We start from the raw sequence: 27,628 nt of genomic DNA, 5'->3' as shown, positions 1-27,628 counted from the left end.
CATGTGGTTTTTTGGAGCTGAGTTTTCCTCAGCATTGGATGTGTTGAAAACAAGCAATAGTAATCTCCCCTTTCATGGTGTCTGTATTTCAGGTTATCAAAGACTTCTTCCCTTCAATCCTAGCCCTTGCTCAGACATTTCTGCACTCAGCACACCCAGCTGTGGTCTCCTTTGGCAGCTGCATGTACAAACAAGCTTTTGCAGCCTTTGACTCCTACTGCCAGCAGGTACAGTGTGATGGATGGCAGCTGTTTTATTTAGGTTTGCACTTTGTTCTAGAGTTTATGTCATAATCCTTTGGGGACAGGGTTTCAGGCAGTTGGAAGCCTTTGGAGGGAGGTCTGTGCCAAACACTAGGCCAAGAAGAAGATGGGGAACAATCACAGCAAGACTGTGATAGCGAGTGACTTCAAGCACAAGGACTTCTCTGATTATCTGTACTTGATCAACGTAGTCCATATGAGCAGAGCAAGGCAGACATTTTTCTGTTGATATTTCACTGTGGTTCTTTTGGTGGCTTTTTCCTTAGGAGGTTGTGAGTGCTTTGGTGACTCACGTGTGCAGTGGAAGTGAGACAGAGCTGGACATTTCTCTGGATGTGCTCACGGATTTGGTGGTGCTGCACACGTCCCTGCTGATGCGCTATGCCACCTTTGTGAAGGTATCTGCTTCTCTGGGTTTGTACTGCATTTTGGGGCCCTTACACTGCTGTGCCTCAGATCCAGAATAGACCAGTACTTCTCCAAAATAGAGGTATTGGAAAAACTTGTACCTGTAAAGCTTTTCTGCCTGGAGAAAGGCAGTGGTCAGAAGTGAAAAGTAACTGCTGTCCAAGTGTGAGTTGTACGATAGGACTGAATGATTTTTTGACAGGGGAAATTGAGATAGACAATTCCCTTTAACTGGACAATGCTTAAATTACAGGCATGGAATGGTGCCTACAATGGAAATGTTGCCTTTATTTACATGAGCTATTTCAAAACTTGGCAAAAACTCGCCCCCTTTGTGGACTGCACATTCTGTCTGTTGAAGGACTGACAGTACTTCAGCCAGTATTTGAATCCTAAGACAAAATTGCTTGCAGAGATGGAAAAAGACATATCCTAAAATTTAAAAGAAGTACTCAGTGGGGAGAAAAAATATGGACTACTGAATTCTAAGAGTCACAAGCAGGGTCAGACCTGCGAGTTGCCTATTTCCAAAAGTAGTAAAAGTAGAGATTGAGGGAAGAGTTAAACAGAAAGGCAAGCATGTAACAGTACTTTCCTTGAACACTCCCCCATCCATGTTGGTTTGTAGCTTAAGGACAGCTTTTGTTTAAGAGCCCTTGAAGAGCGTGGGTGTGGGTATTCCCACACCTCTCTGATATTTTGGTGCTCCTGGTGATTTAATTATACATTGTGAGAAAGGTGTATACTTTTTGCTGTTTAGTTGGTTGGTTGTTAAATGAAAAGTACTTGCTTGTCAAATATTTGAATCCTGTGACCAAACCTGTGATAGAAAACAGACAGCTGCCACTTGTCCTGAGCACTCCCAAAATGCTTATGGTAGCCAAGTTATTCTTTCAATTCAGCCTCTGATAAAATGAAATCCCATAAGTAAGGCCAGAGCAATAATCTGGCATTTATGTTTGGTTAATTTGAATGTAGCTTTTACATGCATGTACAAAAAGGTAATTATCTTCCCTGAGGGTGACAATTAATGTGTTTTTGAGAATATGGAAAGGGATTCTTGATATTCTGAGCTAGTTTGTGGCTTCTCTTCCAGACCATTTTAGACTCTACACAGAAACTGAATCCATGCCAGATCCGGAAGCTTTTCTACATCCTCAGCACTTTAGCATTCAGCCAGAAGCAAGAAGGGAGCTACATTCAGGTGAGCAGAGACACAACAGAAAGTTGTTCAGTCTGTGCCTTGGTTCTTCTGCTAGGTTAACTAAATATTGGCATCATCTATGAACAGGGATTGATGTCAGGATAGCCTTGAGCTTAAAATCCTCTTCTCTCCAAGTGTCTGCAAACCAGCTTGTGGCTCTAGACTTTCCACCCTGATATCAAGGGCTTATCACAGTGACTGTGCCTCTCATCTTTCCCAGAAAGGTCCCCTTCTCTTGCACATTTGAGAAAGGCAGAGTTGTTAGACATGTTGTAGGAAGGGTGCTGATGGTAGTCCCTGCCCTAACCTCCCAGTCAAAGTGGGACTGTCACCAGCATGGTGTCATGTTGATTGTTGCTTTGTCTAGCTGAGCCTTGAAGGCTTGCAGAAGTGTAAATTCAGCAGCCTCCTTGCACAGCTCTGTTCCTCCATCACTTGGAAGCCTTCAGAAAGCACAGTTGAGCTTCCTCCCTGAGATGTTTGTATTGATTCAGCCACTTAAATTCTGCACACCAGAGACAACAAAGACTCTCTTGTTAGAAGAGCTGAAGTGCACAGAGCAGAGTATGTGAAGTGATAGACTCCACACCTCTTGTGCCTGTGGTTTAAACATGAGAAGCTGTCAGACCTGGTCTGTCTAAATCCACTTCCATCTTGCACAGGATACCTTGTGTGACTCAGCTGCAGCATACAGTGGTGGTACCTTTGTCTGGATTTCTAAATCCTTGAGCAGAGCAGATAAAGAAATAATTCAGAGATATTTATTCCACAACAGAGACATCAGGATTTAAAATCTTCCCATTCATAAAGTTCAGCTCTAGAAATTAGGACTATTTGTCTTTCTTTGAGTCCCTGTGTGGTTTGTAGTTTTAGGTATGTTTGCACATGCTAACTTGAGCCTATGAAGGAAAACTGCTCTTCCTCTCCTGATTGGTCTGTGGCATGTAAAACAGCATGTCTGTAGCCATTTTATCCTTCCCACTCACCCTGTTAATTGGAGCTCTTCACTGCCAAAATTCCCAGTTGTGTGGCAGGTTTAGCTCCTTTCTGATCTAGTTTCCTCAATGATTTCCCTCCTCCCACCCCGAGTCTTACGTGTGACTTGGGAAAATTGCCCTGGCAACACACAGTGTGACTTTGCAGCCCTGCAGGACCTGCCATCAGGATGTTCTGCCTGTCACCCTCAGAAGTTGTGAAAAGAAGGGGAGGAGTGTCTAGAATTTAGTTTGAGCTGAGAGTTTGTAACTGTGGAGATCCAAGGTTGGCAGTTTGACTCTTATCCTCAGTGATACTGAAGACTCCAGGGGTAGGTCACCAAAAGAAATCAGTACCTGAGAGCCAACTTCCTCTTTGCCTTCTCTAAGTGTTCTTCTAAGCTGATGCCTCTTAGACATGAGGATCTCTGCAGGCAGATTAGGAATTTTTCCTTGCACTGCACAGATTGTCTTTGGAACCTTCACCACAAACTGCTCCATCCCTCAGCCTCCTGAAGTTGACAGTGTTTTGAAGTGCAGCTCTGCAGCTGCTCTTTGGGTATGACAGGCTCCAAGACCATCTGTTTTTTAACATACTCTCCTATTAATTATGGTTGAAATCTGGAGCAATTGTGTCTGTGTTGTAGTTCTTTGTAGTAGTTACAGCAAAGTCAAACCAAAGCACTTTTAATGCTGCTTACAACCTTACTTGGAGTTGGGACCAGTATTTTCATAATAAATGAAATGTCAGAATGTACATTCCTTAAGCAAAAATCCTTGTACACCATCCCTCTGTAGCCCTTGGAGATGACATTAAGTGAAGATGCCAATAGAGTGAGTGATGGACACAGGTAGCTCTGTGGTGACATGGTCTGTGTCTCTTTTCAGGATGATATGCACATGGTGATCAGGAAATGGCTCTCCAGCACAGTTCCCAACCACAAACAAATGGGGATTATTGGTGCTGTTTCCATGATAGGGAGCGTGGCATTAAAAAGGTGAGAGAAAATGTAGCAAAGATGAATCTAACATGGCTTTCAGTTCAGGCCTGGAGTGAAACAAAGACAGGAGAGCATTGCCTTTGAGTTCAGGCACATCTTGGGCAAATCCAGGATCTTAAAACTCTCTTCTGCATACTGTGGTGTTTGCTATTTCAGCCTGTGCTGCTCACCTGCTGCTGCTCTGAAAGGCATCCCAAATTCCTTGGTAATGCCTATTTGTGAATCCCTTGACCACACTGCACAACCTATTGCTTGGAAAAAAATTGAACACTGGGAGACTGACTACAGGTCAGCTTCTACCTCTAGGCTGAATAACCTGAGGTGCTCTGTGTTTGAGTCCAGGGAAGTCCAAAAGAGAAGTAGTTCCAGACAGCACCAAGTGTTTTCCTAATGTGTTCTAAAGAAATCTTTTTATTGTCTAATTCTCTGATTTCTGGAGAGAGAACCTTGTGTGTGTGATGGGTTTTGCTGTCTCTTGGGTCCTGTGCCACAACAGTAAGTTATCAATTGCTTCCAGGAGTGAAGGAGAAGCTGCTTCACTGGAGAGACCAGAGCTGAACAGTGAGCGTGATGAGCAGGTGAGTGCCAGGAACAGGGCAGTGTGGGACACAGGGAGGACATGGTCAGCAAGGAGGGGTGACTGGAAGTGCAGTCTTAACTGAAGAACTCTGTGGGTCTGGGAGTTGGCTTTCCTGAGCCTGGGATTCTTGTACATTGACTGCAGAGACAAGAGTCTATTAAAAATGGTTTTGGAGAAACAAAGGTGCCTGCTGGTGTTGCCTCTGCTACACCAGAGCAAGCAGCACTGCAGCCATTTAGTGAAAGTCTTCTGTCCAGTTGTTGTTTCAAATACAAAGGAAAGAAGCAGGACAATCTGCTTCAGGGAGCCAAAGGTGACCATGGCCATCCTCTCAGCTTTGGTAGCTGTGCCTTTCAGGCCATCCAGACAAAGTAGTTCTGTTCCACAGGATTGGCCTAGCAGCCTTTTTCCTTAGGTTCTGTTAAAGAGCCTTCTTCTCTGCTGACACTCTGTTTAAGAGTGATCCTGAGCAGACTCTTTTGTTATTTCATGACAGAGGACACTAAAAGATCCATGTTCCTTCTTAAGTCTGTGTCTATTCAAGAATATTCACCATGGATTGTTGTTACTCTAGAGATGGAGCTTTGCATATGCCTCACAATAAATTAATGTAAAAAGGACTGAAGGTAAAAGCTTGAATTTGATCCTTTTACCTTACCCATTTCTGCACTATTTTCTCTCCTTTCAGCTGTCTACCCTGCTGGACCTTGTGGGCTTCTGCTGTGAGCAAACACCAGAGGTCTTGGCTCTGTACTACGATGAATTTGCCAGTTTGATTGAGAAGCAGAAGGGCAATTTGGACTTGCAGCTCCTAGTAGGTTGCAGAGCATTTTGAACTTAATCACTTACATGAATTCTTCAGGAAATATGTTGGTTTTCAAACATTGGCAAGATAGAGTCAATTTGAGGATTTCATTCTAGCTGGGAACTTGTTTTGTTCTGTGAGAGATTGGTCAGATACAAAATCCTCATTCAGCTCTCTGGGCTTTTTTTGATTGTGGCAGATTCCTCATTAACAGAAATGTGCTCATGTGCTTTAACAGCTTCTTTTTTGTGAAATTTTACATGACAATTTTACATTACAAGGGGAAGCCTTTTAAAGGAAACTAAGTGACATTTCTCAGAGCATGCTGTTCCTATTCATAGACAAAAATAGAATTTGAAAGAACTTTAAGCTTAGTATGGGAATTGGTTTCTGGGTCAGACTATTAAGACTATCTGATCCCTAAGATCTTGGAAAAGCCACAGTCATTAATGGTAATAATTGAATAAATAAATGGTATTTATGGTGATAGGAAGAGTTTTGTGAAGGCCACTGGACACCTTTCTTCCTGTTGGGAGCTCCTTTTACATGTGGGCTGCTTTCCTCTTCCAGCCAGCTGCTCTGTCTCTCTGCATCACTCTGGAACTTGTAGTCAAGCCCACATCCAAAGAGCAGGGAAGAAATTGGTTGTGCACACTTAGCAATGTTTCCTGGCTCTGTCTCTAAAGGCAGGCCATGGGGCTTCATTACTGTGGTGGCTCCAGGATACTTTTGCTTGGCCTTGTCTTCTGCATCTTCCACTGCTGCTGCTGGAGCTTCCTTCACTGAGCCCCTTTGCTGAGCAAGTTTTCTTTTCCTTTTTTTATAACAGGATGAGTTTGGGAAGAGTTTGGTGGAGGATTTTCCCAGTGACTTTGTGGTGGATCTCAGCCCCTCAGTGCATGGGTATGCTAATCACAAATAAAGCATTGGTAGTGTTTCTGTCACTGAGAACTGAAGTTGCCAACAAGATGTTGTCTGTCTTTCCTTGCAGTTCATTCTTGTTCCCAGTGAAGTCCTTGTACAATCTGGATGAAGATCAAAGTCAGGATGCAATTGCCATCAACCTCTTGCCATTGGTGTCACAGAGTGAGCTTGGCAGGGTCACTGCTGGAGCAAATAACCAGAGTAAAAGGTATTTGACCCTTACCTGTGGGATGGCTGCAAAGGTGAAGGAAGGGTTTCCATTTGTGCCCTTCAGGTGCCTGATAAGGAGCTGGTCAGAGAATTTACCAATTCCCAGTGTTCTTCTCCTTCTTTTGATGTTAAACATACTCAGATAGGTTTGGAGGCTTGGGCTGTTTGGGTAATCTTGGGTGTGTCATGGTGGCAGACAGCGCTAAACCCACAAACACGCTGCCAAAAATGAAATTCAACTGAAGAATCAGGTCATTGTCTTTGGCAAATGGAACAGGAAGCCTGTAAAATGTAAAAAACTCTTAAGTAAACAGGAGGACACCAAAGTTGAAAGAATCATAAGAGTCATAGACTTGTTAAGGTTATAAAAGCCTCTCTATTTTTTTTTATTTTATGCACATAGTTTGTAATTTGTTGTCATAATATTTTGTTGAGATTTTAATTGTTCTTTAAAAAAGACATGATCATTTTAAAATGAGAGAAAATGTAGCTACTTTGCATGCATCTCTGGAAAAATGTTAATTTTAATCACTCGGAACTGGAGCAGTGGCACACTGAAACATTGAAGGAGGTTCCTCTACTCCTTATAACTGTTGTGCACAATTTCTTACAGTTCCTTCTGAGTTACTCAACTTTGATTTCCACCAGAAGTAAATCTGACCCCATTTTTTGTTCATTGCAGCCATTTTTCTGCCCTTACATGCTTTCCCAGAAAACTGGTAGTCACCAGTTGTTAATTTGTGGGAGTTTTTTTCTAACCCACATGGTGCATTTCTGCTCTCTGTTGCTGGGACTTGCAAGAAGCAAAATAGAAGGCATAGGCGAGGTGGCCTGGGAAGGACACAGGACATAAGGGAAAAGTGATGGGCATTCTGGAGTTCTATAAAACATCAGACCCACTCCATTGCTTTTTTCCCCCAGGGCAGTGTCCCCCCTGTGTCTGTCACCCTGTTTCCGGCTGCTGAGGCTCTACACTGCAGAGCAGAACAGTGGAAGCCTGGAGGAGATTGATGCCTTACTAGGTATGGGAAATGCACTTTTTATAGAGCCTGCCTGCCTGCCTTGCTCCTGTGCCAGATCTGCACAGATTCCCTCCAGCTGCAGGAGGGGTTGTGCATTTTGTGAGGAGGCTGAGATGCTCTGTGCCCACAGAGTGGAAGGGGAGGCAGTTGCTGTGTCTGGGGATGGAGTGGCTGATGGGCCTTACTCCAGACAGCCACTGGAATTGGGGCAGGCTGTGGTAAGAGGCCTGGTTAATGCATGAACCAAAGCATGGGTAGCACACAGTCCAACCTGTACTGTTCTTGCTCTGTGCCAGGTTGTCCCCTGTACCTGACTGACCTGGAGGTTGAAGGGAAGCTGGACTCTCTGTCCAAGCAGGAGCGTGAATTTCTGTGCTCACTCCTCTTCTATGCTCTCAACTGGTTCCGGGAAGTGAGTAGAGCTTTGTCTGCAGGTTCTGGGGTGGAGGGATGAGGGAAACCTGGGAGGGCAGGGCTTGGTCAGCCAGGAGAGGGGAAACTGGAGGGGAGGGAATGTTGTGGTCTTTTACTGTGGTCTTTATCTAACAGAAAGGTTGTGCTCCACTTTCAGAGAGGCTGTAAATTTCCTCTCTTGGGGTGCTCTGTACTCTCTGTTCTATACCTCTGAAGAGTAAAATGCAGTGCCTTCATGCAGATTTGGACAATGTATTGGTCAGTGGGATTTTTCCTGCTGGGGTTATTCTCATAACATGAGAAGGGCAGATTTGGTGCAATTCCACATTCCCAGTTCTGCTCTCCTCCCAGGACTGCCTCTTTCCTGGCAGACCTGGGAAGTGCCAAGGGATCTCCAGAGCCACAGGTATCACTGAACCTGACAATGTGCTGTCTGCTAATTCCTCTTGTTCAATTAATATTTTATGTATAGGTATTGTCCTATTGGTTTTTTTTAGATTGCACCAATTGTATCCATGCTCTTATGGACTTCTGAAGAGCTTTGTTCATGCAGTGTGAACCTGGTCACACAGGCCACCTGTGCTGTGTTGTGTATTTATTCAGGACTTGAGAATGTTATTCAGAAAAGAAAAAGTAGCAAAGTGGGTACAAATCTCCCTGATTCAGTGAGCTTGGTTTGTGTCTCTAGGTTGTAAATGCCTTCTGCCAGCAACAGGATGCTGAGATGAAAGGGAAAGTTTTAACTCGATTACAGAACATCACAGAGCTGCAGAATGTGCTGGGAAAATGTTTGGCAGGTGAGTATGAAACATTTGTACATTCTGGGCCTGTACTAGCTGTGAAATGAAAGGGGTTGCCTTAGACATCAATGGAGGAAACAAATGGTAACACACACTGCAGTTTTCCAGTTTTAAAAGTTTGTGCATGGGCAGCTATAATTTTCAATTTGTCCAAATCCAAACTGCTCTCCTTAATCACTTCCTCAGTGAGGAACACACAAATTGCACACTCCAGAGTCACAAGCACACAAACTTTAGCAGATCCCCCAAGTACTGACACACCTTGTCCATCTCCCAGTAGCCTGCCCTGATCCCAGGCACTCTGATCTGCTCCACTGCTCCCCACTCACTGCTGTTCCAGCTCACTGCTCGTTAGCAGGTAAATTCTTACACTTACCTCACCACTCCACACTTTCACCAGGACAGTGAAATTCATGATACTTCCTTTAGATATGTATCTGGCCTGTATGTTGTCATTCAGGAGTTGAATTAACCCAATTTCTACATTTTGGCTCTTTCAGCAACCCCTGGCTATGTCCCACCACCAGCTACTTTTGACTCTGAGGCCCCAGAGGCTGCACCATCCGTGAATGCTGCTGGTCCAGCCAGGAAAAGAGGTGGTAAAGAAAATCTAAAATGTTTGAGCAAACAGATGTGATGGGGGTTGGCTGGCAGATTGCACTTGTATGTGCCTAAAGCACTAAATTTTTGGCAAAGTCTGTCTAGCTGGAAATTTTACCTCATCAACTCCTGTTGCACCAGAAGTGGAGATGGAAAAATAACCTACAGCAAATAGGTGTTGGATAGTTTGTCTCCTTGGGAGAACTGCTGCATTTAACAGTGAAAATCCACGGCTTTCATTGATTGCTTTCACCTGCCAAAGTACTTTCTGCTTCTGCAGCAGCAAGTTCTGTCTTTGATAGGTTTGTGGCATCATCTGGTACTGAATCTGTGGCTTGAGCTGCCTTGTAAACCCCTGAGCTTTAGGCTGCACCTAACCAATGTCCTGGGAACCTTGTCATGGCTCTGCTGCACAAGGAAATCTTTCCTTCATCCTTTCCCATTGCTAGCTCCCACAGAGAAGACACATAACTTGCCTTTCAGTTGTTTTCAAGCTGAATCAGATTTTCTTTGCTCTTCCTGTCTCTAGTTCTGTTTCTAGATTAGATTTATTTCTAGTTTAGATTAGCATTTCCTGGGAACATATCTGCCTTAAGCCAAAGTAGACAAAAATTCACATTGCATTCAATAAGAACAACTGAAGGAGGCTACAGATGAGAATGCCTTTCCCTCCTGTGCCAAACCCATTGTGCAGGGTCTGGGCCTGTTATGTAGGAGCATGTTGGAGGCAGAAGGAAAGTTTTGACAAGAGGAGAATCCATCACTTTAGATACTGTATTTTGAAGGAGCACTTAATCTATGGACCTGTGCTCCATGTTTTCTTTGTGCTGATTCAAGTGCTCCTAGTGCTGAGCACAGTGTGCAGCCTTTGAGTCTGAAGTTGCTTTTGTGTTTAAGGAAGGAAAAAGAAGGCTGATGGCAGCAAAGCTGGCTCTGCAGATCGTTCTCAAGCAGAAGACAGTTCTGAGGGAATCCAGCCTGATACTGAGCTCTCTGAGCTGGACAAGGTAGGTGTGCAGCCCTGGGCACTGCAAGGAAGCCAGAGCAGGGAAGATGCCATGGAAGCAAAAACAAAACCTTTGACAGAGGGGTTGTTCCTTCCAAAGCTAATCACAGTCAGTGGTTCAGTTCTGCTTTCTGGCACCTGTCTCCCATCAGAATTTTGTAAATGATCCCTGCAGTGGCCATTCTCCTGCAATTTCCTTTTCAGAGTGCTGCTGACAGAGAGGCAGGAAATCCTCTGGCCCAGCTGCAGAGCTACCGCCCGTACTTCCGAGAGCTGGACCTCGAGGTGTTCACTGTGCTGCACTGTGGGCTGCTCACAAAGTCTGTCCTGGACACAGAGATGCACACAGAGGTGAGTGGAGCAGCCTGAAGCCCACACTGATGAGGCTTTGTGGAAATGCTTTTCTCAGGGGCCTTGGCCCTCCCTGTTCCACTGAAGTGCACAACAGGCTGGTGCTGAGATGTGTTGGCCCAGGGCTGTGAGCTGGGGACCAGGAGAGCATTTGGCCCCAAGTACTTCAAGGCACAGAGAAAAAGAGGACTTTCCTGAGAAGAACAGACATGTCATATAGTAATGTTAAAAACAAACTAATGCAAATATTTCATAAAAGGTGAAAGATACTGGATAACATGTATAGACCTAATGGGAAGAAAGGGGCTTTAATATTAGCACAGGTAAGATACAGGATGGTAAATACACTAAGTATTGCCTGTCAAAAAGAATCTATGACATAAAGTAAAGCCTGTATTGGAAAAACTCAAATGTCTCAAAGCATGAGGAAATCATGAACAGCACAAATGTTGGACTGGAGTCATGGAGGTGCTCTCAGTGAGCAGGGTGCTGTGCATCATCTGGGAGTTTGTAAACACTGCATTGCTATGGCTGTGAAAATAGATGTGCTTAATTTTGCTAATACCTTCTTTGTAGGCAGGCTGACTCCATCTGGAGTCTCCTTTTGTCAGGCTACAGTAAATGCATGAGATGGGAAAAGGCCATGGCAGGCTGGAGCACAGCCTGGTCTGCCCTTGCAGACAGCTGTCTCTGTGCATGCAGGTCACAGGCCAGCTGCAAGACTGTTTGACAAGTCTCTTGGGCTATGTGGCATTATTTCAAAATACTTCTTGCCTGTTACTCAGTTGGTGAATTCTGTGACTCCCTGGGCTTAAACCTCTTTTTATCTTTAGAAACTTATTTCAATGTCAATGTATATAAATCTGTTCTTTCTCAGTTGTTAAGTTGTACTGACATTGCCTCAGCTGTTTAGAGCATCAGGATGGCTTCTTGCTTTGAGTTACCAGAGCCAATGCCCCATCCCTGCCATGGGGAAGCATAAAACCAAGCATCTACCAAATAAGTCCCTTCTGAGGTTAACCTAGTCCAGGAGTCATGACTGGAAACAAGGTAAACTTGAGCTTCAAGGCACTACAGTTACATCTGGGTCCTGGGACTGACTGTTCTTTTAATTGCAGGCTCGTGAAGTTGTGCAGCTGGGGCCTGCTGAGCTTTGCTTCCTTCTGGATGACCTGTGCTGGAAGCTGGAACATGTGCTGCCCTCGGGCTCCACAAGGAGGGTGCCCTTTCCAAAGGCAAGAGCAGCAGCAGGCTGTGGGCCCTGGGCTGAGGCAGAGCACATCAGGGGCTTCCAGGCTTTTCCTGAGAAATGTTTTTCAGAATTTGTTTCACTTGTTAGTTAAATGGAAGTGTGACACCCAGCTGTGTGCCAGAGCAGCACTTGCTCTTTCAAAACTCTTGTGTGCACTGCTCTTGCTGAAGTGTTTGCAGCATCTGGTTCTCTGCATGTCTCAGGAAGGGGTATTTAACTGAGGCAGTCTTGTAGCCTCAAAACTCAAGTGACCCTTTTCCTAGCCCTCCCTGGGGACACTGGCTGTGCTGCTCAAATTCAGCCAGGCCAGATGGCTGCAGCAACCAGCAGAAGCTGCTGCATCCATGTTTCTGCTTTCTCTGCATTAGAAACCCCCCTGAGTGCAGAAACTCCTTGCTGATGCCTTCAGGAGGAAAGTAAATGCATGTCCCATTGCATTAAACTGAGAAATGCACTGCAATTGGCTGGGCTTTTCATGGTCATTGCTCTTTCTCTTTGTCTTTTTACCTATCTCAATTCCCACATGCAGAGACTGTCTTCTCTTGGTGTTTGAGTAAAGTGTTGGATTCTCTGATCCAACCTAAATTATTCTGTAAGAGAGCTGTGTGTCAGATCAGTTTTATCCTTTTAGTCAAATGTTATCCATTTGTGTGAGTTGGTGGTGCTGGTCCAGCAGAAGCCAACTTTCCTGCCCTGTGACCCCTTCTGACCCTGTATGGCATCAGGGATTGCACTGCTTGGCAGCAGTCTGAGATGTAACAATTGATGTTATTCTCAAGAGAGGCCAATGAAGCAACTTTTATCTTTTGGGTTTGCTGCAGGAAAGAGGCAACAAGGATATTGGCTTTTCCCATCTGTGTCAGAGATCTCCCAAGGAAGTTGCCATGTGTGTGGTTGATCTACTCAAGCCATTGTGTAAGCACATGGAGAACATGCATAACTACTTCCAGGTTAGTGGTCAGCAATTTTGACCAAAACACCCCTAAAGTTTTGTCTCCTGTAAAGATACTTTTAATTTTGTTTGGGGAAAAAAGAGTCACTTTGTTTTCTTCAGGTTTTTTAAACATGGAATTTTTGGAAATGAATTCTTGTGCCATTATCTTTATTTGGAATAGTGTTTAATGGATTATTTGATTTGTATTAAAGGCAGCTGTACAAAATCAGGGTGCAGAAGGTGAACCAGGAGAGAACATCCAGGAGCACCAGCTGATGTCCTCCTGCTACCAGCTGCTGTTACTGACTTTTCGCTCCTTATTTGCTTGGTGAGTTTAAAATAAAAGTCCATAGTTGTACTCATTTATTGCTTCTTCTTCTTGTTTCTTTTCTTTAAAGTGTTTGCACCCTGCCAAAGGCCTGTCAGCCATGAAAAACAACCCACTGCAGTGGGTGGAGGCTTCTAAGCACTTCTTAGTTAAGCCAGGCTTCATTGCCTGATTCTGAGCAGTGCTCAAGCTGTAGGTGATGAAGCACTGAACTGGGTAGAATTCAGTCTGGCTTTTGGGTCAAGGTCAGCATAAAGGGCACACTGGCACACCTAGCTGAGCAATTTCCAGTCTGCCTAGGGATCTTGGATTTTCTTACCCATCCTTTCCCATTTCCTTCCCCTCATCCTTTGCTAAATTGTCACTGCCTGAATCCTGAGTGATGGAAGAATTTCTTTTGCCAATGAGAAAGGATGAATGTGTATTTCACTGGCAAAAAGCCAATGCTGTTGATGCACTCAAGCTGGATTCATAAATATCCAACTCAGAAATGCTTGTGCAGCCTGCAGACTTCTGCATCTGCTACCATAATCCAGGATAGTATCATAAAAGTTTCTTTCTAAACCCCAATTTGGATTTGCTTGTGGAAAGCATTTTACCTTTGTTGTACTTCATAAACAGTAGTAACTGCATAAAAAGATGTCTGAGGTTTGTCTCCTGTTGACTTCTACTGGAGCTTGAGGGCCCCTGATCCACTCCTGACCATTCCCAGATTTGTCATTCCCTCTTTAGCCAGTGGGAGTGTTGGTTGTTCCTGAGTTCATCTATTTTGTGAATCAGAGAACCTGGTCAGTTTTGTACCAGACAACGTAAGATCAGTTTTGCTGCCCAGTGTAATAGCATGCATATCCTCACAGACACTGGGAGTTCAGAGAAATAAATGAAGATCTCTAGAGTTTTCCCCCTGTTAGGCTCCTACCAGCTGCTCAGGAGGTGACCACCCATGGTCACTGCATTTGCAGAGCCACTGTCATTATACATCCTTTGGTTTTGATCTGCATAGCTTTGCTTTAGTATATATGGACCTCCACTTCTGGGAAATGGCCTCTCCTCACCAAGCTAGATCTGCAGTCTAACTGAAAAGTTGATATTGTTTGTGCTCAATGCTTTCCATTCCCATTGAGTTTTCAATTTTTTGTGTCCCTTTATAACTTTCATATTGCAGGACTTATCTTGAATTTCCAGCTTCTCTATTTTTCATCTTGCCAAATGGGCTTAAATATACATTTGCACCTGATATCTCTTCTGATCTGATGATGAACTGGATTTGTTTCCCCCCTCAGGAATGGTTTTTCTCAGCATGAAAATACTGACTTGCTGAGGTCAGCCCTCCAGGTGCTTGCAGACAGACTAAAGCCAGGAGAGACAGAATTTCTTCTTCTTGAGGAACTGATAAGGTAGAATCTGTATTTCACAATGTTTGAAATGAAGAAATTTCAGGGATTTTTCTCTGTTTTGTGTGGGCATTATGGGCAAATGTGTGTTTGGGAGCTGTCATAGAGACTACACTCACTTCAAACAGAGCTTTGTGTTTAATTGAATGGCAGTGTAGTCAAACCTCATTAAAGGATTAAAAAATGTAAAACATGCATGAGTCTGTGGATCTCATTTGCTTGTATGCTGAGACAAGGATATTAGTAGAATGGCTGTGTTCTGCAGAGTTAAAATGCTTACAGGTTCACTAGGCAAAAGCAGTATATGAAGCTGTTGCTAGACTCTGAGTGGCTGGGGCCTGAGAGAATTTTTCAGTGATTGAACTCCTATGTATTACTGGCTGATCACCCCTTCTTCAGAAGGGCACTGCCAGAGACAAAACACTGGCATCTGGAGACCTTGGATCTGAGATAGTCTAATGCTTCCTTTTTATCTGTGTGTGTCTGAGACATTACCCTGCCTGCACTTTTTTTACCTTTTCCCTTTCCTTTCATCCCCAGTGAGAGTTTTCAGTACCTCCTGAATTTCCAGCAGAGTGTTCCCAGCTTCCACTGTGCCTATATCCTCACTCAGCTCCTGATTGCCATTGCTGAGAAACCCATGTCTGGCTGGAAGAGGGACAAAATGGGTAATGTGTGAAGAGTCACTCATCTCAGATGAGTTTTTGCGTGGTCTTTGCCTTTTCAGGGAGAGATTTCCCTTTCACATCCTGGTAATCTTACTGGGTGAACAGTCCTAGCCATTAATAAAGGGAACAGCAGTAAATATATTGGACCCTCTGCTGCTCAGTGTTGGTACCAGTTTAATCACTGGTTATGGAGGTGAGTGATCACAGACCTGATCTGATGTAACTTCTTACTCTAAGTACAGATGTCTGTGACAGCTTGTTTCCAAAATTTATTGAAATGAGCTGCAAATACAGCTGTTACTCCTGGGCAGAGAGAGAAAAAAATTCTTAACCCCATGCAACAAATGTTTTCAGTTAAGAAAGCTTCTCTCATAGATTAGGACCCATTACATGAGATAAATAGCAGATAAAGGATAGACATGGTTGCAGGGAATATACAAGAAAACTACTTGATCTCCACTTCAGCACTGAAATAAAGACTCCAGACACTTGCCTCTCTCAGCCATTCCTTGTCATACTAAGACACCTCTAGAATTTGTCCTTCTCCAATCCCCATAGCCACACAGAATTGTAACTTCCCTCCTTAAAGACAATTTTGCAATTTAAACAGTCCCACACTGGGAGAATGACTGAGTGTGGCAGGCAATAACCTATTTTAACAATTAATTTCCTGGTTTTAAACATTTCTGCAAGAGCCAAGCAGGTTTGTTAGCAGTTTGGATTTCAGAAATCTGTAGACTTTAAATTTGTCTGTTCACATTTATTACTACAGTGCTGTGGCCAAAAGGCCAAGCCACTTGTTATTGGAACTCTGTTTCTAGAGATGGATACCCTAAGGCTTGCACATGGCCTAATTAAAAACAAATACATGGCACACTGTAGGAGCTACAAGGAGCTAAAGAAATAAGGTTTAACTTAAGTTTGTCTGAAGTGGCCAGAGGTGGATGATGGTTCTGATGTGAACAGATATTCCAGACCAGGAACATGCTGGATGTGCAAATACTTTGTTATCATGATATATGTCCTTGTGGCCTTGCAACTTTTTAGGGAAAATGCATTCTGACTTAGAAAGGTCAGGCACATGAGGGGCAGTGATATTGTGATCTTTCAAAAATCATTTGAATATGCAGATTTTATATGGAAGAAGGATTTTTTTTTATTATTATTTTTCTTTCACTAAGTTGTCCCTTATGTTTCCCAGCTTCTCTAGCAAAGCAGTTCCTCTGCCAGTCCTGGGTGAAGCCCAGTGGAGACCGAGAGAAGGGCAGCCAGTTCAACAGTGCCCTGCACACCCTGCTCTGGTAAGGCCCAAGCCATTCCCTTAGGCCTGCCAAGACACTCTGTTTTTTTAGTGATTACTGTTGCTACACAGGAATGGCCCCTCTGAATCACAAGCCTCATGCTTGCAGAGCTTGGCCTAAGGCCCTGTTTCTGCACTGCTTTTAAAGCACACTTTCTTTCATGGTTTGAAGCATGAGGTGCAGCTGAGCACCTTTCCTCATCAGGTCCTCTGTCACTTGTGTCAAGTTCTCATCAATGGCCTCCAGGAGACTCCTGGATTGCTTATGCCCTGCTGGGCTGTCCTTCCAGCAGGTGTCACCGTGGTTAGTGTGCCATGAGGATCATGGGGGTACTCCTGGCTGTCTGTAGAAGGCTCTGTTGGCTTGTTCCTGATCCAGGTTGCCCATAGCAGACAGCCATTTCAGTGTCACCCATACTGATTGGGTGTTCTCTCTCAGAAAGGGCAATTCCATCTCATCCTCTTCCCAGCCTGTCCTTCCTGAATACTAAAATGGGGGAATACTGAATCCATGTTTCAGATCATGGTAGCTTTTAATGACACCACTGTGACAGTTCTAAGTAGTGCTTTGGGTTTCCTGCATGTGATTGCTTTTGCCAGGGAAAAGCTTGACAGTTTTAGGCAACACATGTTTCAGGTAGGGCAGTGTTCAAGGCCTTGTTGTGTCATTCTGTGAGGTATCTACTGATCAGCTACATTGGTTTTGGATTTAGTGTCTACCTGGAGCACACAGATAACATCCTGAAAGCCATAGAGGAAATCTCCAGTGTTGGTGTTGCTGAACTGATGAACTCTCCCAAAGATGCATGCTCTTCTACTTACCCTACCCTAAGCAGGTAATTGTAGCAATAGAAACTTTGAATTCTATGATACACATAATGATAATTTCTGCTTTTAAATATGTAGTTTTCTTATTTTGTGGCCTATTGTGATTTCATGTTGGTACTGTGATGGCTACTCTGGACACTTTTAAACATTGTTTTGACACTTTCCAACAGGTAGCATGGGGTAGCTTTATGCCAAAATGGAATGTTCTGTGCTTAATATGATGCTGAGTTTATTTCTGTGAGCCATTTTAACTGGAGAATGAACTTCTGTCTGTCATTGGTGTTGTCTCTGTGGTATAAAGCACTCCAAAAGTCAGCCCCAGAGGCCTGGGGTGGCTGTAGGCAATCTGGGCAGATATGCAGTGTGCAAAAACACACTCAGGGTCCTTCTGCCCCAGCCTGGGAATTTGGAAGCAGGGATGAAGAAAATTCCTGCACTTTGAAACTTCCAAAATCATCTTATGCTGAGAGCTGCAGTCCTTCCACTGTGCACCCCTACAGCTACAAGGAAGTGGTGGTGTCTAAGTGTCATTCACACTGAGGAAGTGCTAGTGACTTCCCAGGATTCTCCTTCTGTCTGGGCAATTGGGCTGGGCTGTACCTGTTTATGAGTCCTAGGGCCAATCTTCTGTGATTTCCTACTGAGAAGGATGCCCAGCTGGGCAACCTTCGACTTTTCTGCATCATTCTGGTCACAAACAGCCTATCAAAATGCTCAGAGCTGACTTGCAGTTTTTTCATTTTCTCCATAGGCAGACATTCCCAGTTTTCTTCAGAGTAATGATGGCTCAGCTGGAGAGCTCAGTGAAAAGCATCCCAGCTGGGAAACCTTCAGACTCAAGTGAGGTAGGAATATCGATACACTGGACTTTGTAAGGGGAAGAAAACTTAGGTTAAACTGGACAGTACAATAAAGATGTATAAACTGGAAAGGAATTTACTTCTGAACTCTTTCTAGGAAATGCAGTCAGACACCTTCCCTCATCAGTGTATATTGACATTGATATGCAGGGTAACATATAAGTAACATCTTTTTTCCTGGTTTGCACCATGTCCAGCAGAAGTTGCAACCAGAAAAGAGGCATTAATCAGCAAAATTCTAAACTGTGCAGTTGGCCTGCACACGCGTGTGGGAGGACAACAACTTTTTGCAACCAAGAGCTGCTCTGAGAGCAAGCAAGTTAACTCCTAGCACTTAAAGCCACTGATCAGGCTGGAATTGCCATGGAGTGTTTCTGCTGTGATAAATAAGCTTGTGGTGAAGCTTTGTTCCTTTGTCTTCAACAACAACAGTGCTTTGGGTACAGCAAATGCTGAAAGCACATGCAGCAAAGTGAGAGGAAATGCAGCCTCCTGGGTTCTTGTCCCCTTGCATCCCGTAGGTGCAGCTGGAGAAGCTGCTGCGCTGGAACATCGCTGTGCGGAACTTCCACATCCTCGTTAACTTGGTCAAGGTGAGCTGCTGGCTGGTTTTCTGCCTTTGCCCCCAAATTCTCAGTGAGGCCTGGTGTTCACAGGCTCAGGAGCACTGGGGAAAAACAAAGTGTGACTGACTAGTGGAACAACGTGGAGCCAGCCATTATAAAGCCAGTTATAATCTGTGCCCTGTCCCACTGGACGAAATATCCCCTTCTGGTTCATCCAGTGTCTCTTGAGTGTGCTGCTGTTTGGGCCAGAAGGTGATAGGTACAGCTCCACTTCTCTCCTTGCTTAGGTTGATCATTACTGTTTATTTTGACATATCTGAAGTGATAATTGGCAAGCCCAGGTTTTTCTATACAGCAGCATTCACTGGAACCCTACCTGTGTTCCAGATGCCTTTGGAGAGCATAAAGGGTAGAGCTGGACCACTTAGTTCAGTTTTGCCCATAGTTCAGTTTAGTCCATAGCAGCACCAGGGTTACCTTCACATTATTTTGCCCATCTCAGTTTTGCTTTGTCTGCTATGTGATTATTTGCCCATCAGCTGGGCTTGGGTCTCTCAAATCCCAAACTGTTAAGAACTTCAGACTCGCTGAGATAATTTTGTGCCATCTGCAAAAGGTGCACCTTAGATCACTGAACAGCAATCCTGCCAAGGGCTTCCAGCTGAGAGCCACCACAGTTCATGTGCTTATGTGGTGTTCCTGCTGAATGAGAGAATCCTTGAGAATGGATGTGCTTTAGAGCAAGGTTCACACATTCACAGGGGTGTGCTGTGCTTACATGGTTTTCCTTAGACTTGTGGACTGATCTGACTCTTTTTTCCTCTTGTCCATGTAGGTATTTGACAGCAGGCCTGTACTCAGCATCTGCCTGAAAGTAAGCAAAAGTTCAAGATAACTGAAGAGAGCAGTTTAAGTACCAGCTTTCTTGACTCATTGCCTCTAGTGTAGTAGAGTGGGTACTGGATTCTCAGGAAGAGGCACATACTGTATTCCTTACACCTTGCTATACATATATATGTATAGTGATTCTAACATTTGCATTTAGTTCAGTATTATTGCCAGATGCCTGGTGGATAAAACCAGGGATGTGTACAGTGATGAGACCTGGTCCTTCTAGCCTCTCTTTGCAAGGATTTAAGTGGGACCCTTTGCTGATCCTGTATATTCCAGTACTGCACATATGTACAGTACATATTCACATGAATATAATCTTTTTCTGAGCAAGAACAGTCTCTGGGGTAGCTTGGAAGATTGTATCATTACCTCATCTGACTCTGTGATGGTTCTTTGAGGAGTTTCAATTTGCTTGCTGACATATTTATCTCTGTTTTACAGTATGGCCGCCTCTTTGTGGAAGCATTTCTGAAGCTGGCCATGCCCCTCCTGGACCACAGCTTTAAAAAGCACACGGTAATCCTGGGGACAGAAGGGCTGCAGCCAGCTGGGAATCACGACTGATGCTGCCTCCATACACACATCTCACCTCTATCCCATAACCCCTTGAAAGGACTGCTAGGACTAAGGCTGTTCAATATTCTTGTTTCCCTATGGAAAAGTCCTTTGAGAGTGATTTGCTGATCTGCTTATTTATTGCAGGATGATGTGCAGAGTTTGCTGAAAACCTTGCAGATGAGTACCAGACAACTTCATCACATGTGTGGCCATTCCAAGGTAAGATAAGTTCCATTTTCAGCACAAACTCCTGTCCTAAGGATGGTATTATTTCCCTTCCACTGCTTTTCCAGGGCATTGGCAGGTTCTACTTGCATGCTTCCAGCAGGGTCTGTGCAAGCAAAAGCTCTGAAAGAAGGTGAAATAACCTTGTTTAATGGCCAAAAGTTGAAGCATTTATTCTGGAAGTGGCCGACTTGAATGTTAGGTCAGGTTGACATAATATTTTTTAACACAGAGGTTCTGGACATCTTTAGTTATTGGCATCTATTGCTGGTTGTTTCTGAGAACACAAGCTAAGATCTTAGAGACCTTGAACAAAGTACAAATGCCAGATTGATAATATAGGAGAGAAGCTTTGCCAAAGATGAACAGCCTTGTGACTCAGAAGAATCAGCAACAGGAGGTGGATGGGGAAAAACCCTGCTCAAAGTCCTCTTGAGGTGGCTTTTATGTTATGGTGGTAAGGGCAAAGGGAGAAGGAGGACAGTGATAACAGAGTCTCTGTGGGAGACATGGGCTGGAAGGAAGGAAGGAGAGGATTAGAGCTTTGCTTACAGAGTCTGTTGCAAGAGAGAATCACACAGGAGCAGACAGGAAGATCTTCCTGTGTGCTGCTTTGTTCCTGACTCCTAAAGGGTTCATGACCACTTGTCCAAGAAGGGAGCTTTGCCAAAGTAGCTGAAGGGAGAAAGCCATCTACCAGCATGGCTCCCAAGCCAGATTTGCTACCCATTTAGGCAAGAGCTGGCATCAGGAGCATAGATATTTAGAAGATCAGAAAATGCTGTTGCACCTCTCAGCACAGAGTGAGAAGTGGAAGCTGGCACAAACCCTGACAATGCTAAAAGTCCTCATGTTTCAAAGTGAAATCTTCATGCCTGCTTTAAAGTCACAATTCACCTTGTTAGCAGGATCACAGCATTGCAGCTTTTCATGTAATCTTTATCTTTGCACTTGGCCAGCATGTTCAAGTGCTGTGGCCCATGGTCCTTGTTAGCACAGGGCTGCAATTAATGAACACCTGTGTTCTACCACTTCTCTGGTACAGATCTCTGTACCAAATCATTTTGCAAGAATGAGAAGGCAGAAACTGAATCTGGGGCAAGTAAATGGATGCAATGAATGTTCCATACTTGTTTGAAGAGGAGTTGACACCAACATTTGTTAAACCAACCTTGATTTCACTTTCACACAAACCTCAGGGATGCTCACTAACCCATGGTGCAGTGTGACCTAGGATTTGTCACTCTCCCTCAATACATGTGTCTTTAAAGAGCATTACACAGCAGGCAACAGCAGTCAGCTTCACCTGTCATTCTCTAAGTATTTGTCATTTCCCCTTTCACACCAAGCCTCTTTTCTGTTTACATACCTAACCCTGGCCACGTGGACAGTTTCTGGAGACAGAATTTTGCAAGTGCTGTACTTTGTTGAGTCTCCAAACTGCCTGCACACAGTGGGGCAGGTTCCAGGGCCCAGGGAGCACTGTGAGTGTTGATTGTGTCATTAGCAAGGGTTCTGCTGATTTGGTTTTGATCAGTGCTGATGATGGCTGGCTCCTGCCTGTTACATAGGCTAGAGAACAGCTTGCTGTTGGTAAGCAGTTACCAACTTTGCTTCAACCCTGTTGGCAGAACTTGAAGCAAAGCAGTGTCCCTCTGCCCAAGCATGTTGAACTCTTCCAAGAAATGCAGGTGACCTGAATTCAGAGTACAGCTAATGAGAGCACCTTAATCCCAGAAGATTACAAAGTATTCTCATGAAAGAGGAAAATACTTGCATACAAAATAATTGTGCAGGTTTTGGCCGGTTGACAGGATTTGTGGTTTAGCAGTGACTGTTCTGTACTGCAGATTGAAGCCTAGCAGGAGATGCTCACCCAGAGCTAAATCTCTTAGGATACCTGGCATAGCTGCCCTTCCTCTGGTGGTTTTTGCTTACAGCAACTCCATCTGTTCCTCCTGTCCTAGTTCTCCAAAAGCCAATGCTTCTTTGCTCCAGAGAAGCTGGATTTGGAGATTATAGTGCACACACATTCCATGTAAAGGAATTGCTTGAGGCAGTGAGGAAGAAAAGGTTGTGATGGAAGTGGTATATTTAACACCTTTCTCGCTTTTTCTTTTCTGAGCTTGGGAATTCAGCAGAGAAGTTACTACCTTCTCTCTAGAGTTCATGACAAAACCAGATTTATTTTAATGCAGGTCAATGTGAATATTTGGATTGTTGTAAGGGATCAGTTTAGACAAAATACTGATCTGAGCTTTATTTTTTAACAATAGCTATAATTTGGCCAAGAAGTGATGTCATGTGGGCAAGCTTTGTGGGGGTCATGTCCATCCCACCTGATAACCAATAATGGCTTTTAAACAGCCAGAACACTCAGACAGGAATCAATCCTCATCACATTTTACTGTTGCACAGATTCACCAAGACATTGGACTGACCAACCACGTGCCTTTGTTGAAGAAGTCTCTGGAACAATTTGTGTACAGAGTGAAGGCAATGCTGGCATTCAACCACTGCCAGGAGGCCTTCTGGGTCGGCATCCTCAAAAATCGGGATCTTCAGGTGAGAACCACTGCCCTGCCTGGGGCAGTTAAAATCTGGGAGAGGACAATGCTGATCTTGTCCAACACTAGAGACATCTCTAACTCTCCCCTTGTGTGTGGGTATAGCTAAAAGGTCAAATTCAGTGTGACCACAGTACAGTCATGTCTAGTGCAGGAAAAAGAGACACTTTATTTCCAGATTAAGAGTCTGTATCTCTAGGCTCAGGTACAGGGAAATGCCCTTTCCTTCCATCCCACCCTAGCACACTTTGTCCGCTTCACGTACACTCAGTACAGATCTTGTGTTCAACTTAGGGAGAAGAAATTTTGACTCAGGCCTCTGAGGAGAGGGGCTCGGATGAGGACGAGGGGGACGAGGAGGATTCGGCGGAGGGCCCCGCTGAGGAGGTACTTCAGGGGCCGCCGGGCTGCGCTGCTCCGAGGCGGGGGAGGGCGGGGGTGCAGCCCGGGTACTGACGGGGCCCGTCCCGCAGGAGGCGAGCGGCAGCGACACGGACGGCAGCGAGGAGCGCGGCGGGGCCGGGCCCGGCCCTGAGGCGGCGCGGCCCTGAGGCAGCGGGCGGGCGGGCGGGGCGCGGCTCCCGCGCAGGCGCGGCGGCGGCGGCGGCCATGTCGGTGCAGGAGGACCCGGTGCAGCGGGAGATCCACCAGGACTGGGCCAACCGCGAGTACATCGAGGTGATCACCAGCTCCATCAAGAAAATCGCGGACTTCCTCAACTCCTTCGGTGAGGGCGCGGGGCGCGGGCTGCGGGCGGGCCGGGGCGGGCGGTGCGGCGGCCCGCGGTGTCTCACTGCCGCCTCCCCGCAGACATGTCGTGCCGGTCCCGGCTGGCTACCCTGAACGAGAAGCTGACGGCGCTGGAGCGGAGAATCGAGTACATCGAAGCCCGGGTGAGCAGCGGGGGAGGTTGGCCGGGTGCGGGCCGGGCCCGGGGCCGGCCCTGCTTGAGGCTTTTCCTTTTCCCGTAGGTCACCAAGGGGGAGACGCTGACATAGGCCCGGGGCGGCCCCAGCACCGCCGCCCCTCACCCCGCTCGGGGCCCGCCGCCACCGCCGCCGCCTCTGCTCGTGTTGCCAATAAACCGCTGTGCTCCTGCCCTGCCTGCTCTCTGCGTGCCTGCCTGGGGCCGGGCCGCGGGATGCCCGGCTCCCTGCCACCGTCCTGGATGTCCAGAACCTGCCCTTCCATCCGCCTGACCCGCGGGGTTTGGGCACACGTTCCTCCCCACACGTGGGGGCTGCACCACAGGGGCTGTGGGCCAGGCTGTTGTCAGCTCCTGGAGGCGCCTGGCTGGCCTTTGGGGCGCTTTGTGCTCCTGCTGGGATCATAGAAAATCTGGTGATCCCTGTGGTCCGGAGGGTGTCTCAGCCTTCACATGTGCACATGTCAGGGCAGTGTGGGGACAGCAGGCTCACCTGGCGTGGTGCACATGCCACAGGATAGGGCCCTTTGCCAGCACCGGGGAAGAGGAGTTTCTCCTCTCTGCGAGGCAAGTGGCAAGGAGAAGGAAGTCTCTCAGCCCTTCCCCACCACTCCTCTGTTTATCTCAGTTTTTCAGTGGGCATCTAAATCTGCAGATTCACTGCTCATATTTAGTGTTTGTTGGGGAGTCAATGGAATTGGTGTCAGCAAAGGTTTTATTACTTCCCAGCAGGCTTTAAAAGTCTTGGTATATTCTCCAACTGTAATCTTAGCTTTGTCATGATGGCACTGTCATGCCTTCAGTGTTTACTGAGCACCTGAGTTACTTAATGTTTGTTATATTTTTGATGCTATCTGACATCAGCTGGTTCCTTGTTGATGTAGGTCCTCCTCCGAGCTCACAGTTTTGTTCTCCATAGGAATCTCTGTTTTCCATTGTTTGAATAAGTGCTCCTCCAGTTTTTCCCTCAGCTCTCGTGGTTACTGTCAGTTGGGCTGCACATCAGGGAGGCTTGGCTGCCTTTGGAGCACAGTACCTGTGGAAATGAGTGCTTTGTAGCAGCCCTGCAGTGAAGTGGAACAGCCATGGCTCACTGCCCTTAGGTGTAGGGGCCATATCAAATTATCCTGTTGTCATAAGAAGATTGATAGATGGAAGGAAAGCAGCTCTGCCATGGCCCATGCATTGCTTACTGTGCATGTGCTGGAGTCCTGAGATCTCCATCATTGGAGATAACTCAGTATTTATCTGGAGAAGGCCCTGAACTAATTGGATGTTGAAGTTGGCCCTGGGTTGAGTGGGATGGGGTTGAGGCAGAGACCAGCAGAGGTTCTTGCGTAAGTTATGGTAAGATTCTTCAATCCAAAGACTGAATGGGAGACATGGTACCACAGACAGTCCCTGGCACTGTGTCTGTACTGGGCTGACCTCTTAACTTGAGATCCATTGCTTGTTTCTGTTCCCAGCTAGTGGCATGGTGTGTCTCAATCCCTTCCTGGCCTCCTCACTGGCTGTTGGAATGGCACTTTCTCCTCTCATACCAGGATTTCTCAGAGGAGTAGGTTTTGCCACGCAGTTGGTGGGATCTGCTGGAAGTTGCCACTCCCCCCAGGATTTGTGCTCTCACAGAGCTTCAGCCCTGTGGGATCAGCCTGTCTGGTTCAATCCCCAGCAGCAGGGATGCTGGGCAGCTCACTGCTCTACAGAGTTCTGCCCTTTTCCTTTCAAGAAGCCTTACTAGTTCCCTAAGGAGCCAGGTTTTCTGCTTGGGTGCTGCTTATTCCAGGCTATCTCTGGGAAGTGAAGCCTCCTGGTCCTCAGGCTGGTACTGCCTCCTCCAGCAGCTGCTGTGATGTGCAGCCTTGTAATAGATGGAGCTTTGATACATTTCATTATTTCAAATACTGGGGAATTCTGTTTGCCTTTTTTCTTTGTACTGTATTTTGGTTTTTGGTTTGTTTTTTTGGTTTGTTTTTTTTTAGAATATGATGCCCCAGGAACCCACATTAAACTTTTCTGGAGTGGATTTGTGTATTCTAATTTAGATGACTGATTTATGTGGTGTGTTAGTGGTGCTGTTCTTCCCACCACACATTTAATGTAGCAGAGATGGCTGTGTCCTCTGTGTCCTGATACCATGCTGTCCTCATCTCCTGAGAGGGCTGGGTGCTCTACTTGTGGTCAGCAGAGACCTGTTGGTGATCTGAGACCTTTTCCCAGAGTCTGAACTGCAGAGAAGCTGCTTTGAAGCCCCCTATGAAGGTGCCAGAATTGACCTGGGAAGTCTGAGCCAGTCTGTAGCTTGAGAAGGGTTTGCACCCTTGGATGACAGACAGTGAGTGGGCTGGTGGTGCTCACTGCCTGCTGGACAGGCAGCCAGGCTCATGCAGTGATGGGAGCAGCCCAGCAGTGCTCATTAGAGGCTCCAAGGTTTGGGAATGGGCTGTAGTGTTTTCATCTGGGTGGAAGACATGGTGTATTGGTGTCACCCTTTGTGTGGTATCAGCAGAACAGGTCCAGAATTTGATTCAAGCTTTGCATAGCCCAAAAAGGTTTTAGTCTGTCCAGAGTACATCTTTTAAGATGAATGGATTGGACCAGATTTCTCAAATAGTGCTAGCTTTTAGTAAATACCCTTTGGGCTCTCGGTGCCTACTGTGAGCAGACCCTTGATTTTAGGAAACAGTTTAGAAGTGAAATGTACCTTCATCCCCTTTATGTTGCAGGTGATTGAACCTGATAATTCAGTGAGCTGAGGCCATTTCAAGGGAGGAGTGTTTTAGGACACAGCTGAGTTGTTGAGGGACAGCTGCACTTTGATCCTAAGAGCTTTGCAAGGCTGAATTTTAAAGATCCCAGAAGATGGTGTCTGCTTGCATCCTGGTGCCAAGGCACCCACATCACTGATGTCACTGGAGTAGTTGTCTCACAAGGAGAAGATTGGCCCTGCCAGCCTGGCATGGCTGCTGCTCCCCAGGTCAGTGAGATGGGAAGGTCACAGGAGTGTGGGAGGTCTCCACATTCACTGAGGCTTTGTGTCCAATTTCCAAAAGCTTCCAGCAGTGCTGCTCTGAGCTCTGCAGGTCCTGGGAGCTGGAAACTTGGCCTTGGAGCACATAAAAGCATTAGGGTGGCTGTACCATGAGCTCACCTTTCCATTTACCTTCTCTCCCTGTGCAATCTGACCCAGCCTGTGTGTTTTCACTTTATATCACAGCACTGTGAAGCCAGTCATTGACAAAACCCTCTTTTTGGAGGAGGAGAGGATTCTTGTTGGGTGTGTCCTGGAGCAAAAGCTTGAGAATAGTATCCTGGGGAAATAATGGATAGATCAAACTCTGATTCCCACTCTGGGTGGGAGCTCTGAGGTTCACCTTGTCTGGGGGATGTCCCAGCCAGTTTGGTTGGTGCTGCACAGAGCTGCTGGCCCAGCCCCAGCCTGGCTCTGTGACTCCCTGTGCTGCCCCTGTGCCAGCAGGTAACCCCACCAGGAAACCACCCCGTGCCTCCTTACCCTTACAGGCTGTTCTGCTTCCTGGCCTTGCCTTCTCCTGGCAGGTACAGTGCTGACAAAGCTCTGGGGACAGGTCACAGCCTGCCTTGCTGACAGTTACAAAATGGATCCAGGACCAAACCCATCCCACAAAACATCAGGATTAAATATCGAAATCCTTGGTGTTGCCTGTGTGATTAAAAGTGCTGAGGAAAAGGGCTTTGTCAGGAGGGAGGATCAGCTGAAGCTGGGAATTGTCCCAGGGAGCATCTGT

At 45.9% G+C, this 27,628-nt stretch overlaps 2 protein-coding genes across 4 annotated transcripts in view; both read left to right on the top strand.

Annotated features, from left to right (window-relative positions):
• FANCD2 (FA complementation group D2) overlaps positions 1-23,498 on the top strand; it is a 34,945-nt gene extending 11,447 nt beyond the window's left edge. For all 3 annotated transcript variants that reach the window (XM_064724500.1, XM_064724498.1, XM_064724499.1), the window contains exons 16-44: positions 93-227; positions 530-661; positions 1,768-1,875; positions 3,738-3,847; positions 4,368-4,428; positions 5,119-5,244; positions 6,065-6,138; positions 6,227-6,367; positions 7,291-7,391; positions 7,688-7,803; positions 8,494-8,602; positions 9,106-9,201; positions 10,103-10,212; positions 10,416-10,562; positions 11,681-11,797; positions 12,636-12,764; positions 12,961-13,076; positions 14,360-14,473; positions 15,011-15,138; positions 16,340-16,439; positions 17,152-17,274; positions 18,018-18,111; positions 18,648-18,719; positions 19,528-19,566; positions 20,028-20,102; positions 20,289-20,363; positions 22,788-22,934; positions 23,231-23,323; positions 23,410-23,498. In XM_064724500.1, the coding sequence (XP_064580570.1) occupies positions 93-227; positions 530-661; positions 1,768-1,875; positions 3,738-3,847; positions 4,368-4,428; positions 5,119-5,244; positions 6,065-6,138; positions 6,227-6,367; positions 7,291-7,391; positions 7,688-7,803; positions 8,494-8,602; positions 9,106-9,201; positions 10,103-10,212; positions 10,416-10,562; positions 11,681-11,797; positions 12,636-12,764; positions 12,961-13,076; positions 14,360-14,473; positions 15,011-15,138; positions 16,340-16,439; positions 17,152-17,274; positions 18,018-18,111; positions 18,648-18,719; positions 19,528-19,566; positions 20,028-20,102; positions 20,289-20,363; positions 22,788-22,934; positions 23,231-23,323; positions 23,410-23,487 (3,066 nt within the window). In that variant the 3' untranslated portion in view covers positions 23,488-23,498. The remainder of the gene's footprint in view (positions 1-92; positions 228-529; positions 662-1,767; positions 1,876-3,737; positions 3,848-4,367; positions 4,429-5,118; positions 5,245-6,064; positions 6,139-6,226; positions 6,368-7,290; positions 7,392-7,687; positions 7,804-8,493; positions 8,603-9,105; positions 9,202-10,102; positions 10,213-10,415; positions 10,563-11,680; positions 11,798-12,635; positions 12,765-12,960; positions 13,077-14,359; positions 14,474-15,010; positions 15,139-16,339; positions 16,440-17,151; positions 17,275-18,017; positions 18,112-18,647; positions 18,720-19,527; positions 19,567-20,027; positions 20,103-20,288; positions 20,364-22,787; positions 22,935-23,230; positions 23,324-23,409) is intronic.
• Positions 23,499-23,503: 5 nt separating this feature from the next.
• Positions 23,504-24,035, top strand: BRK1 (BRICK1 subunit of SCAR/WAVE actin nucleating complex). The gene is made up of 3 exons (XM_064724505.1): positions 23,504-23,663; positions 23,747-23,829; positions 23,908-24,035. Exons 1-3 carry the CDS (start codon positions 23,546-23,548, stop codon positions 23,932-23,934), a joined length of 228 nt encoding a protein of 75 aa, XP_064580575.1. The 5' UTR covers positions 23,504-23,545; the 3' UTR covers positions 23,935-24,035.
• The last annotated feature ends 3,593 nt before the right edge of the window (positions 24,036-27,628 follow it).

The sequence above is a fragment of the Zonotrichia leucophrys genome, chromosome 12 (genome assembly GCF_028769735.1).
Source record: "Zonotrichia leucophrys gambelii isolate GWCS_2022_RI chromosome 12, RI_Zleu_2.0, whole genome shotgun sequence".
Lineage (NCBI taxonomy): Eukaryota > Metazoa > Chordata > Aves > Passeriformes > Passerellidae > Zonotrichia > Zonotrichia leucophrys.
Note: the sequence above shows the minus strand (reverse complement) of the source record. Positions and strands in the feature narration are given on the sequence as shown.

Bases quoted from the DNA above. Each gene is read 5' to 3' on its own strand.
- BRK1 (XM_064724505.1), top strand. From the start codon at position 23,546: ATGTCGGTGCAGGAGGACCCGGTGCAGCGGGAGATCCACCAGGACTGG. The intron at 23,664-23,746 runs GTGAGGGCGCGG...GCCTCCCCGCAG, and splicing joins GGACTTCCTCAACTCCTTCG to ACATGTCGTGCCGGTCCCGG. The intron at 23,830-23,907 runs GTGAGCAGCGGG...CTTTTCCCGTAG, and splicing joins TCGAGTACATCGAAGCCCGG to GTCACCAAGGGGGAGACGCT.